The 15488-nt window shown below is 44.5% G+C and overlaps 1 protein-coding gene across 5 annotated transcripts in view; it reads left to right on the top strand.

Moving 5' to 3' along the window:
* WDFY3 (WD repeat and FYVE domain containing 3) overlaps window positions 1–15488 on the top strand; it is a 2538776-nt gene that overhangs the window by 474919 nt on the left and 2048369 nt on the right. For all 5 annotated transcript variants that reach the window (XM_069630405.1, XM_069630406.1, XM_069630403.1 and 2 more), the window contains 3 exons: window positions 3606–3729; window positions 4073–4182; window positions 15218–15382. In XM_069630405.1, coding sequence (XP_069486506.1) covers window positions 3606–3729; window positions 4073–4182; window positions 15218–15382 — 399 coding nt within the window. The remainder of the gene's footprint in view (window positions 1–3605; window positions 3730–4072; window positions 4183–15217; window positions 15383–15488) is intronic.

Here is a 15488-nt window from a genome sequence, read left to right as displayed (position 1 = left end):
GCCAAAACTTCCTTCTGCAAGAACAGGCCGTTACGCTCCAAAGGAGACAGGCTGAACGCCCCAGAAAGCACACCCTCTGGCACCGGATCATCCAAAAAGCACATCATGTCCAGTACCCGGTCATGAAAAGGTCTAATGGAGCGGGGCAGGTCCTCGTTGTCCTGATCGCCCTGCGCCTCATCCGACAGGTCAGGATCCTGCTGAACCGTGTCAAGCACTGCCTTGTCCACAGGGGACAATGGAGGCAATGGCGGAAGAGAAGGGGGGTGGCACCGTAGGCAAGGGCGGCGCCGGCGGAACCACCGGAGGAGCGGGTGAGCCGGAGGCGCGAGTGGCCATATCTCCCTAAAAAGACCCTTGAAATATTCCCTCATGGGGTCGGTACGCATGAGCGTTTGATATTTGCCGAACAAAGCGTCCTCCGGGGACTGTTTTGGAGCTACCGGAGGAGGCCTCTCATGAGGAGGATAATTCCAGGGACGCAATGGGGAGGGTTGCCGCACAGGCCCATCCCCCGAAGTGTCCACAAAAATCAAAGGTGCCGACCCCACAGGCAACAAAACATTGTGCGGAAGGGGCATCCGAGCGTTCCAGTCTTAAACTAGGCGAAAAGGATGCACACAAGGAATTTTATGTTCACCCACAGAACCAAGCCCTACACCTGAGGACAATGGCGTAGTTGTAGGGGAAGCGCCGAAAATGGCTGCCATGGTCGTTACGGGAACGGCTGCCATTTTGCCATCACCTGAGGGGAACTGCGGCACGTGAGGAAGTGAGGCAGGGTTCTTAACTTTAGCCTTTATGTAAGGAACCTCGGCAGAGACGGTACTATGAGGTCTGGAATGTTTCTGCGACATACCAATAGCCAAATTAGCCTTCTCAGGAAGGACCTCGGCGCTGCCGGTAAAGAAAGAACTTTCCTTCTTTGCCCCCTCAACAGTTCTGGCGTCGCCACAAGAGCGGGAACGGTGAGAAACAACTTTCACTGATAAGGCCTTGGCTGGCCTCTCAGAAATGTTGGTAACTTTAGCCTCTGTACGAGGGACCTCGGACCCAGGTCCGGTAACAGCCTTACAAGCGCGGGCCTCGAACATCCGTTCGGTAACACCAAGCCCAACCAAGGCCTCGGGCGCACCCCGGTTTTATTTTTGAGGGAAGCCGCTAAAGAGGCCTCAGAGCTAGCTCCAGTACCCCACGACTCAGTAGAACTGGGTCTGCAAGCTGCCCCCACATGAGGGGCTTCGGAGTGTACTCCAGTATCCACAGGCCCCTTATGGAGACTCTCGGAGAAAACTCTGGTACAATTTTTAGGCCCAGAAGGCACCTCAGGGCAATCCCCGGTGACAGAGCGGCTAACGCTCCTTCGGGCTCGGGAAGAGCCCGGAAAGGTATCTCCCAGCCTGGGTGCTTTAAAAAGTTAAGAACTTACCGGGCGTTTCTTCTTTTCCTCGATAAAAGCCTGAAAATGCAAGGGACGGGCGCGTTGAAACACCTCCTCCTGGCGCTCCAACCGACGTTTAAGTGCCCCGACCGAAAGGGAATTGCAAAGAGCTCCAACGGTGGTCCGGACCCAAACACTCAAGACAAAGAGGATGGGGGTCCGCCCTTGCGAAAAGTCAGTGACACGATGAACAATCTGGAAAGTCTAGTTTGAACGACATAGACCGACTAGTACACAATAGCTAGCGAGAGCCAGAGAGGAAAAAAGTGAAGAAAATCTTCTGCGGATGCAAGTGCGTCCAGTCCCGAACGAGCGGAGAAAAGGACTGATGGGCGATGTGCGGGGCGGAGCCGAGATGGGCGGGGTTACGGCCGCATGCATGGACCCGCGCAGAAAGAGAGGAAGGACTAAAAATGTTCAACATTTTTCATTGCTTTTTACAAAGTGCTCCGGTCCCGTCCCACAGGACGGAGGAATGTCCCATAAGTATGGAGGAAAGGGGACGGGTAGTAGGAGTAATATAAATAATACATTTTTATTGAAATGGAAGGCATCTACATGGCTTTTATCGACATGGCCATGGACTCGTTTTTTACCACACACTGCTATGGTGTGTTTTGCACATGCTTAGGCGCTCCTTAGTTCATGTTTAGCCAATAGGGCAGAATTTTCTATCGCATGTGGTCTGTGTCAGGTTTGCATGCTGACCCCGTTTTTGTTTCATTGGTTTTGCATCTCTTTGTATGATACTCTATGACATGTACATGCTAATGCCCAGGTACTGGAAGTATGGAAATCACTTCCACTCCCAATTGATAGATTTGCTAGCTATATCATTATTCGAGACCCAATGATTAATGCAAATAAGTCTGCTGTCAAGGCATTTTCAAATAAAATTGTTACTTGTTAAAGTACCTTTTTTACATGGAGGGAATGCCAAAAAGGTAATGAATTCATCTAGGGATGAAATTTTTACCTACACTTCAGAAACAAACACATGTAACTAAACTGTTGTGTTGGATGAAACCGGCAATTGGGGAATATATTTCAAACAAAGCTTTAATGTGAAACCTATATAAATAATAGTTAGAATATATAAGGCTTTGGAGGGAATTTGCAACTAACACAAAATTAATTTGTTAAAAAGTTACTGGGTGTGCCCCTAATTTTGCATGCCACAGGGAATTGTCTTATTTCATATCACACCAACGTTATTTCTTAAAAACTATGGCTAATGCAAAAGCTACATTAGCACAGGAAATTTACAACATATGGAAAATTGGTATCATAATTTATGTTCCCTGGGTTAGAGATGTGGGAAAAGAGCTACACAATATACATCTGTTAAACGGACCAAGAAAAAATGTCTTTTCCATCACATCCTTGGTAAACCATGATAAAATATAGGGCTGTTCTTTTTTAAAGTTGTATGCAACAGCGGGTGAAGTAGATCTGAAAAAATCTTAAAATAGATTTCATGAAGATGTTTCTGGCTTCTGTGATCTCCAGCCTTCTATTCTTTGTTCTCCTTATGCCAAACCCTATGTGGCTAAACTGAGGTTCAATTATTTGAGTTTAAATTCTATGGTTGCTTTCTAGAAAGGAAAGAATGTGATCCCAATTACTGCGGTTTTTGTATATACAAAATAGAGACTTTGATGCATTTCTTCTTTTTTTTGTCCACTGTATTCCAAGGGGCACGATTCCTAATTCTTCTGAACTTACATTTTAGACAATGTTGACCAGATAATGTTGATCAGATATGTAGTAGTTGTTAAATGGTAGTGTGCAATTGATAACTTGGCGACTCGTACATATTATATGGAAAGCATCATCTAAAAAAAGCAAGAGTTCTCATCTATCGTCAGATATTGTTGTAAGGATGGTTATATGTTATACCTTGATTTGTACCAGTATTACATTTGTATTTATATTTTGATGTATGGCTTTACATAATTATGGCTTTCATGGTGGCAACACCAAAATGGTTTCTTTGATTATAACTAGGTTCTGGTGGTCCACCACAAGGTTGGATATGTCATTGGAGAAGCTTTCTGCAAAGCATTTCCTTGTGCTTCCTGTTCTAAACGAATTGGCCTTCAAAATTGAAAATATATACATGCTCTCTAAATTGTAACAAACTTTCTCTATTTCTTTTTTCCAGGTGTTTGGCAGTGCCCCACCCAACATGATGACGGAAAAATTCCCTGACCTCTTACAGTTTACAACACAAGTTTCGCGATTGATGGTAGCAGAAATTAGAAGGAGAGCATCAAATAAATCTACAGGTACAGCAGTCCAGAGCACGGCAATTGTTTATGCATATATCACCCTTAAATAAAAATGTTCTTACCATTGTGGGCATCTCCACAGTAAGATCTTGTATACAGCAAAATTATATTTCTCTATAAAAACATTTATTGGTATTTATGTTGAGTAGAGTTTATGCCACATTGTATGCACTTTGTATAAAATGTGAAACTAATGCAGGTATGTAAAACCTGCAGATTTTTTGTGTTTTTCTGATATTGACATTGTCACCTTGTATTAGTATTGAGATAATCAGGAACAGCTATCGACATGTTTGAAAGTTTTATGAACGTTAATCTGTTTTTCTTTCTGCTCCATCAGAGGCTGCTAGCCGATCCATAGTCCAATTTCTGGAGATCAATCAAAGTGAAGAGACCAGTCGCGGTTGGATGCTTCTGACGGTCATCAATCTGTTGGCCTCTGCTGGGCAGGTTAGTTATTTGCAGAGGCATACGTGTCTTAGTACTTTGGGCCGACTACAGAAAAATTGTCAGATGCCAAATAGTTTCTGTTTAAGAACTCTATTTAATGGCAATTACTGCTCTCAACAATTATGCAACCAGGGTGGTAGTTATTAAGACTGCCATGGATTTCCTCGAAGTACCTACCGAAGGGACCCCATTTTGGAATCTTTTATGATCAATGACAAACCACGGTTATCTGTGGTTTCTTCGTGGTGGTCCTCATAAGGCAATGATTTGTCATTATCTGTACTATGGATATCTCACATACCTCATATGTTACTATATCAATGAGGTGGCAACAGTGCGCAGTATAAGAACCTTTAACATAACATACTGTTATGAAATTGCTTGAGTACACACTAATTAATATAAAGGTGTATTGGAGAAGGGAACTTTATAATGACTGTTTTCACAGCTAAGACATGTTTCACAAATATACCTTGTCTTCAATTTCATAAGTAGCCCTTATAGATCTAGTATTATCATAATGACAGTAATAGGAATGATTTTCTAGTTACTAGAAACTGTAACTTTCCGTTTCTGTAGCTGGCGCTTGGAAAGCATCTGGTGTGGGTGCAAGAGCCTAACCCTCTGCTCCTTATCCCCTGGTGCATTTTCAGATTTCCCCACCCCATGGGGAATGGCCTACAGTCCTTGATCCTTGAGGATAGATCCATTGTAGTGAATAATAGTTGTTATCCAATGCAGATATTAAATATGTTCAAAGTCAAGGAGGGCAGAACGTAACACTTATTGCATTTTACAGCAATAGAACTTGGTGGTTTGATTTATTTTGGACTGCACCTATTAGCTAATCTCAAAGGCGAATTGTTTACGAGGAAAAGAGGGCTGTTCCTTATGGGACAATGCCTACAACTAATGTTTAAGTTTATTATACCCTATAACCTCACAATTCCCAATCAGTGGCGCACCTCTAAAGTTATTTTATCCACAGAAAATATTTTATTTTAAATTATAACGCTATAGACCCACTAAAAGAACACAAAGAAATAGTGTTACATTAATCACATTATTGCATTTTATCCACCAATCTTGCAAAGCCACCCATCGAACACCCTAGAACAAACCCAGCTATGCCACAAACAAGAACACATTTTAAAAGTCATAAGGTCATTCCTTTCATATTTCTATCCTATGTCCACATGTAGCGAATTTGTCTTTGGGCTAAACGCTAAGGATTTATATTTACATCTGCACTATTCAAGGATTGGCTCGATTTTACCATCTTTTCAGTACCTATGCTGCTTGTTCAGAGTCTTTACATTTGACTGTGTTTGAGGTGTTAGATTAATTCAAAACATTCCAGCTGTCATTGTCCAAATACTCTCTGATCCTTTGATACAATCCCCCTTTCACTCGCTGTTTCCCGTGACGTATTTCTTTTCCAAGCGTGTCTTGTGACGTTTCTGCAGGATTCCCGTGGGAATTCCATAGGATTTCCGCTGCAAGAAAAAAACCCTGTCTCAATCGGGCTCCCCAGCCCACCCCAGACTCCAACTATATGGTCCTCTTAACAGTAGCCTAATGTGAAACTACTCCTCCTCCCTTCCAAATCTCGTTTTTAGCACGTTCTTTTTTTGTCTTGCTGTGGCATACCGTCTATAATAACTCATTGACATCAACAAAAAAGAGTGGCTTTTCATCTCTTCTCGTCTGTTTTAAAAACAACTGGGCGGATTTACACCAAACTAAAAAAAATATCTGCAATGTTTTGTGCCCAACTTGTTTCAAATTTGGTGCAAATTCGTCCAGCGGTTTTCATGCTACTGTGGAAGCACATTTTTCCTCTATGGGAAAATGAAAAGGAGGAGGCCGAAAAACAGCTTTTTTTTCTTAATCATTTTTTAACCGTTAAATGATTTTTCTCCAAAATGTCCAGTTTGGAAAAGCCTGTGATGACGATTGCTTTGTGCAGTGAGTCAGAAGTTATTTGCAATAGAATTGTGGGGCAGTCAATGCAAATATCATTCATCTTCACTATAAGGTAGCATCCGCTGCCCTATTTTATTTCAAAATTCATATATTTCTATATCACTAAGTCACACACAGCCCCATGCCACCGAGAAGCCATCACTAGAAGTTCACTTCCAGTTCAGAGCCAGATGGGCAGTGCATTGTGGGTAAGCAAATTAGCTCAAATGCAAGTCTTTGCTGCAGGAACATTTCTTTTTCTATAGGGCAGTGGTATTTTATAGATGGCATTTTTCAGCCCAAGACAAACCTTTCTCATGGACGCAGATAATTGCATACATGTTTCACGCTTATTCGGGTTCATCAGTGAGGTATAGGAGATCCCACGTTCCACTGAGTTTGTCAACATTCTATTGCTAAAACATCTGACTTGTGTGAGGTAACTGTGAAATTGTGTTTGTTTTGGGCTGGGGGCCTTCTAAATGTGGAAGGTTTGGTGTAAATCCATGCACCAGTTTAAAAGTTATAAAGCGTTGGTGTTTACTTTTTACATTGGCTTACCCATAGGCAAACTGCGCATTCATGGAACAGGCGCACAGCCGAAACCGCTAGATGGATTTGCTTCAGATTTGAAACAAGTTTGTCACAAAGCGTTGCAGATGTGCCTTTTGGTGGTTTGGTCGAAATCCATCCAGGAATGTTGCTTTAATTTGACGGAGTTCAAGGTGCTCCTGCACCAAACACATTTGTATATGTATCCCATGGTGCATTGCAGCAAGCGAGGCTTTCCACAAATGAATATACGACTATTTTTAGTCTACAAGTTGTTCTCACAAGAATTCCTACAATAACAGAAAAACACAGTTGAAATCTTAAGACATTTTCTGCTTCTCACGTGACTCACTGATGTATTTGTGAAAAGCTTTAGCACCGGCGTCTAGCTGGGAACGCTGAATACTTTGGAGAGGTATACTTGGGGTAACTGGAAAAGAAACTAATCCCATTCTCGCAAGATTATTGGGAGTCAAGAATGGGCAGGAAATACTCAAACCTTTTAAAAATATTTGCCCAAACACAGCTAATAGAAGCATGTTATTGTCCAAGTCCATATTTATTGCAAAGTGGCCACTGGGCCATGGCTTGTTATGGGGGAAAATCACAGTATGCAGAGCATAACAACATATGACATAAATAAAGTTTAATACTACATGCGTGTGGTGTGTTTGTATATGAAGGGTAGTATTTTGTTTCTTTGTTTTTCACATGGGGTTTGAAATGAGTTATTATCTTGGATTGTAAATTTGGTTTATTTAAGGATTTAGGTGAGTGGTATTTCTAGTTATGATAGTATAGGATGTTACGGATTTTGGTAGGTCAATGTTGAAATGTGTTAGCTAAACTCATGTGTGTTGGAAATGTATTTTGATGCAAAATCTAATTTAAAAAAAAATGCATGCAGATTTCCATAAAGCTTAACAAACCCTTGACGTTTTCTGAAAAAACTTCAGTTGAAGTGATGTTAAGGTGATGTCACACAACAAAAACATTTACATTTTGACAAGTGTTGGAAGCGATGCCACCTTAACTCTAAGCTTCCTCCACCCCTCTGTTATGCAGCCCATTGTTACTGCATTGCAATGAAGTCTTCTAACAAGAGTGAACTGCAGTGATTTTAGTATAGTAAAAGCTATAATAAACCGCTGGTACCTTCTAAAATTAGTCTCTGTCCTGAAACCTCGAGGACACCCATGTGTAGGCGTGGACGAACTTAGTGCTAGTCCCTCGAATCACACATTTCGACATTTGGACACACTTCAGGTAATTCAACCAAAGTTACACAACATGGCTTAAAGGGTAACATATTGTTGGGGCTCCTTCTCAGTAGTAGGGAGCTTTCAGAAACTGGAGGATGTGGCTGAAGTCGGGCCTATGAACGTTAGGGAAGGGGGGAACGAATTCGAGTGCATTTGGAGTCGAGTAGAAAGGAGAGGTAGTGAGTGACTGCGGAATTCAAAGGTAGATTTTGAGTAGATTTAGCTTATGCAGCACTGTGATACATTCACCGATTCCAAAGGGGAAAACACAAGTTCCATTTGGCTTTAGTTTAGGAAGAATGTAATCCCTCTGAGGGAGACCAGCTTGGTTGGACTGAAAGAGATGCACTAGAAACCAGGCATTTTGATTGTACGTGGCTGTAAAAAGGCCTGTGCTTCATACTAGGGATGATCACAAAGAGTAGGGAATTCCTGTTGGTAATTCCTGTGAGGCAGTGTGTGCGAGATTCCTCAGAGATTTGGGAGGCAGTTGATCCCAGTCAGTGAGTCAGCAACTAATTGGGACAGCAAGTTGGGGGTGCCGTAATGAGTGCAGCAGCTCTTGTGTGCACTGGGGATGGCCGATTTAAACATTTTTAAATGAATGTATCGCCCAGCTCACGTTACACACACACACACACACACACACACACACACATCCCCCTTCACAAAAGGCACTGGAGTACATGCCAGTACTAGTACATGCATGCGTATTACACCATCAAGATGAGACCAACGTAGGAGGTTGCACTTTCAGTTCAGACACTTTGGTTGAGTGGTAAATCAGTGGTCCGCAATTTTACAAATTGACCACATTATTTCCCAGTGTCAGTAATACAGCAAGGTGCAATTACTTGTGAATGTTTGACTTTCATGAACCAAAAACTACTGTATTGTAGACCTGACTTGGAAAATGTGCATCACATGATTAACCATCATCACAATTTTTAAAAAAAATACCTTTAGAAAAAATGTATGCAAAAGAATGATTCTCGCTTTTTGTTACATCATATTTTGAAGTCTAAAAGTACAAGAGTACTAATCGATGTGAGCCTTTGTATTCAGGTTTTACTACTATACTTCAATGCTTTACAAGCACCCACCAAAAGAAACTGTGTGCTAGGTTAATCTGCTTAGTCTTTGTTTGCCACAGACTGTTATTCATGATCCGAAGAGCACCATTTGAACTTTTAATAAAATAAAAAATATATAGTGATTCTTTAATCAAATAAGCTGGCCTAAGCCCTTTGATGTTTGGTTGGCTTTTTCCTGTTTACGATCATCCCTCCTACTCAAATGGCTTACATGAAATGAAAGCTCAAGCAGTTGGCCCAATAATGCCACTAAAATATGAGAAGATGAACCTTTCCACAGAAGGCAGCACAGTACTACAGAGAAAGCCAAGATGACTTGTCCAGGATCACAGTGTCTTCCATTGGCAAAGCTGTGATATGATCTTTGATACTTTGGAAGGGGTTACATTCGAGCCAGTTGAGCCAACTAACTCGTACTCTTCATTCAGGTGGACTGCTCATTTTTTACAACACTAACTTGAAGGGACCCAGCGCTAGATTTGCAACATACTGATATTCTGTTGGTTTTTTATAACAAGTGCTTTCTGAGGCAGGTATGCTTAGTAGCATAGTAGGTGTCCCGATCACCGAAGCTTATATACTCACATTTAGCAACCGCAGAAGAGGAAAGGCGCAATCTGCTTTGCTGGAACTGGACAGATGATCTGGCATGTCAACACAGCTTTCTGCAACAAGTGCTTAACACTTATCTCTCGTCTGAACCATTGTGACACTCAAGATTTGAATATGCATTTCAACTTATTTACTTGTCAAAGAAAGGTGGGTTATAGTTGTGCTATATTATATGCACTATAGCTAGAGTACTAGGAAGAGCTGATTGTAGAAGAAGCATGAGGCCTGCTCCAGACACTGAAGATCAGTGGTTGGGCCCAGGGGACCCCTGAGAAGTGGGACCTAATGTGAGATCAGGAACCCCTGGGCAGACTACTCAAGGCACTTGTTTCAAATTCAGCCCAGGAACGGTGGGTGAGGAGGTGAGTGATTGGGTGTCAGAATTGGGTCCGACTAGTATCGGTTGGAGCTTGAGCCAGCAAAGCTCCAGTTGAAGATGGCCCAACACATAAGACATCTGGAGAGACAGCATACGAGTCAGAAGACTATAGCCAAGAACAGAGGCAGAGGAGCATGGAAGAATGCCACAAAGATTATAGGTCAACGCAGGTGAGTCCTGCCAGCAAGCAAGGAAAAGGTCCCACAAAGGGGGCAATGGCTGGAGATCACCAACAATGGCGATTGACAGGCCTATGGTAGGGCAGTGTCAAGCCACCAGGTTTCCAAGCCTGGAATATCAGCAGGGATCCCCTGGCTTCGAAACTGGGACTAGAAGGCTATTATCAGGGTTCCAGCAACAGCAGGAGAGGAAGACTCGGCAAGGACAGCCAGTATGTTTACTTCTTGCCATCCATCTAGCTAAACGAAGAGCACTGGGCAGGCTTTGAAACTGGGACTATAAGGCTATTATCAGGGTTCCAGCAACAGCAGGGGAGGAAGACTCAGCAAGGACAGCCAGTCAGTTTACTTCTTGCCATCCATCTAGCTAAACGAAGAACACTGGGCAGCATTCCACCAGTGGGGAAGGAGCTGGATCTACAGCACCATGAGACAGAGTCTAGCCTCTCTGGCCAAACCATGACCTTCAACAGCAGTCCATTGTCGAACAGTCTTCCGGTAAGAATCAGCAGCGGCCGTGAGGAATCCAAAGGGGTCTCCCACTGATAGCATATATTCTCTGGGGCTGACCAAAGTCAGCCACCTTACAACACACCAGGCAAAGATTTACAAGACAAGCCAATCCGACTGGCTTTAAAACCACCAGACACAAAGGCAATCTGTGGTAAACTAAGCCTCCTTCATAGGACAGGAACACCAGTAGGTAAGTAGTTTACATGTAGGTTTATTCTCCAGTTATAAATTAGACAAAGCTCTGGGACATCCATCCAGCCCAGCACATTAGGTCCAACTGACACCAGTAGAACCCAGCACTCCAAACCTGCACTAACATTCCACATAGAATATCAGTGACATCACCACACCATCATAACCTCACATAGCCCATAATCAGGCCCCAGCACAGATTATGACACATCTCCCTCCTTACCACTAACACAACACTACACCCATAATAGAGACCCAGCACAAACGCAATATTGCAAGAAAAGTTCTAAACCACCACTAGAACACCACACTTTGATTGCAAACTGCTCACCAACCACAAAGATGAAAGAACACCCCAATCATCACACAGAAATACATAGCTCATACCAGTTCAGAAACAACTCCCAACTGAGCCAATCCGCTACACCGCAAAATCTAGCCACGATCTTAAATGAAAAACACAAGAAACTAAACCCAAACCAAAGGCCCTTCCCAAAGCCTGAACACCCACTCAGCTGTAAACCCGCTGAAGAACAACAACAATGGAAAGAACCAAACAAAAATCCTTCCCCGGAGGAGACCCCGCACACCACAATCAAACTAACCCACTCAACATCTAAGCCCCACACATGTCCAACTCAAAAACTCCAAGCCAAAACTCTGATCCTACCGCCAGGCATCACATCAACACACTATCCCCATAACTTACCTAGACGGCACCTAACTGCCCCTTCACCATACCCTAGACAGCACCTCACTGTCCCTTAACTGCACCCTAGACAGCACCTCACTGCCCCTTAACCATACCCTAGACAGCACCTCACTGCCCCTTAACCACAACATAGACAGCACCTCACTGCCCCTAAACTGCCCCTAGACAGCACCTCACTGTCACCTAAATCACTGGACAGCACCTCACTGCCCCTAACATAACTGACGGCACCAACCGTGCCAACATCCTAAACTGCACCTCACTGTCACCTAAACCAAACATAGACAGCACCTAACTGCCCCTCCAGAGCCCAACCAGTCACCCCAGAGATTACTTGGGGAAATCTCCCCTACAAACAACACAGACACCACAGAGCAACATATAAAACCCCACCGTAACCAATAACCAGATAAAGTCCATGGCCCCAAAGCCCCTGCGCCAGCCCCAATCCACATGACCATGAAATGCAGGCAAATAAATATAAAGCAAGAAAAATGACATGGCCTCTAAAGTCCCCTTGCGCCAACATGTCCACAAAATGCAAGGCAAATAAATGCAGGGCACGTAACCATGAACATGACGCCAAAGTCCCTGCGCCACCCCCACACCCACATGTCCATATCCACCCATACTGAAAATGAACACATCGTTAAAAAACATTATAACTGCCCATGGACCCCAACCCACGAGTCCATACTGCAAACCCAGAGGAATGTCCTAAACAGCAGGCCACCTCATTAACACAACAGCAGTACATAAGCAGGCCTTAAACTCCTAACATTGACCCAGGACCCAACCCCATTGCACACTATCCCGAGGCCACTACATAAACACAACAATCATCACAGGCCTCCCCCGACACCTACCGCATCAGAACCTCTGGACTTGATAGATCCTCCATGCCATGCGAGCCCCAGAGGTCTGGATCCAGCGCTCGCCACCTTACCAACCTTCTTGTCAAATCACTTGCCTGTGGCTTCCACCATCTTTCAGCGTACACATAGTAGATGTCTATAATTCCAGGCACAATCGCTGTGCTTCCCACTATCTCCAATAACAAATGTCTTCTTGCATTCATACCCTCCATGTCCTCCAATTGTGCCAAAAAGTCACTTATTTCAGGACTGCCCGGACTATTTGGGGAGCATGCAACTCTAGCAAGTGTCCCGATCAAACAGTTGTGCATTTCCGGAACTCAACAGCTTCCGCATCCAATGCCGGCATAACCCTCATGAAGAACGTTGCGTTCCAAACAAACGCACTGGGGCATTCAACGTTGCGTTCCAGCTGATGTTGCTGGAACGCCAGTCCGAACGCGAGACCTCCTCCAATCGACGCCAGCCCACCTCCAGCTGACATCATCAGAATGGATGATGGCACCAAAGGAGTAACATCTCCTAACGGCCCACCATCTCCGGCGTTCATCACAACTGCACCTTTTAACAGCCCTTAACGCTGTTCAGCTTCAGCTGCACCTGCTTCTGCCGCTCCGACCTGCACGGCACGCCCCTCAGCCTGCAAATGTCCTCAGGGAAGCAGGCCCGCACCGGGCCAGAGCACTTCCCGGGCGCCACCCGTGCACAGCAGGACCTGGCACGGAAGAGTCAAAATAGCCGTGAAACCCGCACTTCTCACAGCCCTTTTCTTCAGGCGCCACAACGCCTGCCGCTGCTGCTTCCCAGACCAACGGGATGCTTCTCCACCTGTGCAACCGTCCGGCTTGCAGCAATAACAGCCGAACCTCAGGCTGCCTGGGATAAACTCTCAGGAACCTCCCCGGAATCAGCTGCGTTCTTCTGTGCCCTCCTCCGTGTCGACCTCACAAGAGCCAACACATAGCCCTCAACCTCTGAGGGAGCCACCGCTGGATGTAGATTGGAAAGCTTAAACCAGGCTACAAGTTTAAACCACAACCGCAGGTGCCCTTGTGGGCTTAGAGTGAGCACGCAACTGTAAAATGGTCATTTTGGCCTTGCCTTGTGATCCACACAAAGGAATGGCCAAAAACCAAATGGCTGAGACTTTGTCTTAAAAAAATTTACCCCACTGAGTACCGTAGATAAGTATTGGACTTGGAAGGACAGTCCTTAAAATCTGGATGAACACAGCATGAATACAGCATGGCTGTTTTTGCACTGGCCTAGTCATTTAGCTGTTCGACAAGTAAAGGAATCCCCCTAACACCTTTAACTAGCAAGGGGTCAGAGAGACTGGAAACTCGAGATTGCAGCCTTGTTGGAAGGTCCATCAAATGCCCAATCCCCTGGTTTGCCACTGCCAAAACACTGTTTTTACCATCCTGCAGTCATCTCATCTCCTCTTACCCTTTTTTAGGCCAAGGTGCTGCACTTTTTTGTTGTTGAGGAAACCACACTCCACCTTCCATCTTTTCTGCTCCTTGTTTAATCATGAAGAATCCCCTGCAGGTTTGCAGCATCACTCTGACCGAAGGGCTGGTGCTACGTCAAAACCTTGGTGTGGCCGTTAGTAGCGGGCTCAGAAGTGTTTGGGGCATTTGGTACACAGCAGGGTAGACCTCTGGTTGAACTGAGCAGGGATTTTGGCCCCACCCCTGACAAACTGCTGACAAACTCTATGCCCAGCCTCGACGGGCCCTGCTCTTGATGGGAAAAAGTCTCAATAGACCATTGAGCATAGCATCTGAGCATTTTAGAGTAAGGAAGGTGAAATGGGCGACTGCAGGCCTCAAATTTTAAGCTGGCCTTCCACTGAACCTTATGTTCTTGTCCCCCATAAGCCTTAACAGGTTATAGTAATGCCTGCATTGCCTGCCACCCTACCCCTCTCTCTCATCTGCCAACTCACAGATGCTTGTTTTGTTTCTCACTGGGTTCAATGTACTTTTACTACACGCAGAAGTTAACGCATGCAAATGAGGCACAGCTGTCTTTTGCAGTGCAATTTATTGCATACAAATTCCGTAAACATCTATACCTTTGGAAATAGTTATTGCCCTTGCACGAAGAGCAGATCCTGCCTGTCTGGTCGAAGAAACGTATGCAGAGGGAGTTGTGGAAGATGACGGCCGCCTGTCAACACATGTTATGGCATGTTTGTTGTTTCACCTTCCTTGAACGTTTTTGCGGACTACGCCATTATGTAAGCATCTAAATAGGAGAGAACCCCTGTGTAACTGCTGCATTGTGGCGGTGGCCTGCGAGCACAATTGCTCTGAGATCAGTTTGCTTTGTCCAGTGCATTGTACAGCATGAAAACCGCAGTCAAACAGCGTGAATGTTCGTTGTTGTTTTTTCTTAACCCTTTCGTTGCCGGGGCTACACTGTTTTCCTGTGGAAATTAGGACATGTATATGCACATCCGAAGGCCTTTTAAAGAATTAACTCACAAACGTACAGTTTCCCATTACTTAAACATATATGGGTCTCGGGCTGTCTTAATGGCGCGAATGCTTGCTCGTTTTTAAGAAAGGAAAACTGTGTTTCCCGTTGCTGACACGGCAATCGGGTTCAATCTCTTAGTTGTAAGCGGTACAGCTGACGCGGTAGGGCTCTCTGCAGTACCTGGACAGTGGTAATGTTTTTCTTGTTTTTCAGAAAACGGTGGACTGCATGACCACGATGTCGCTCCCTTCCACGCTTGTTAAATGTCTGTACCTGTTCTTTGACCTTCCGCATGTGCCTGAGGTAGCAGTTGCAGGGACACAAAACCAACTGCCACCCGAAGATCGCCACGCTCTACTTCAGAAAGTCTTTGTGCAGGTGGGTATGGCAACTGGCATACAAAATACTTTGTTTGCATATACCTTTCAGATGTCATTGTGCGCTTTTAATTACGAATCACTGATTTCTTTCACTCCGCAATTGG

Source organism: Ambystoma mexicanum, chromosome 6q (genome assembly GCF_040938575.1).
Source record: "Ambystoma mexicanum isolate Mex_15411 chromosome 6q, UKY_AmexF1_1, whole genome shotgun sequence".
NCBI classification, from domain to species: Eukaryota; Metazoa; Chordata; class Amphibia; order Caudata; family Ambystomatidae; genus Ambystoma; species Ambystoma mexicanum.
Note: the sequence above shows the minus strand (reverse complement) of the source record. Positions and strands in the feature narration are given on the sequence as shown.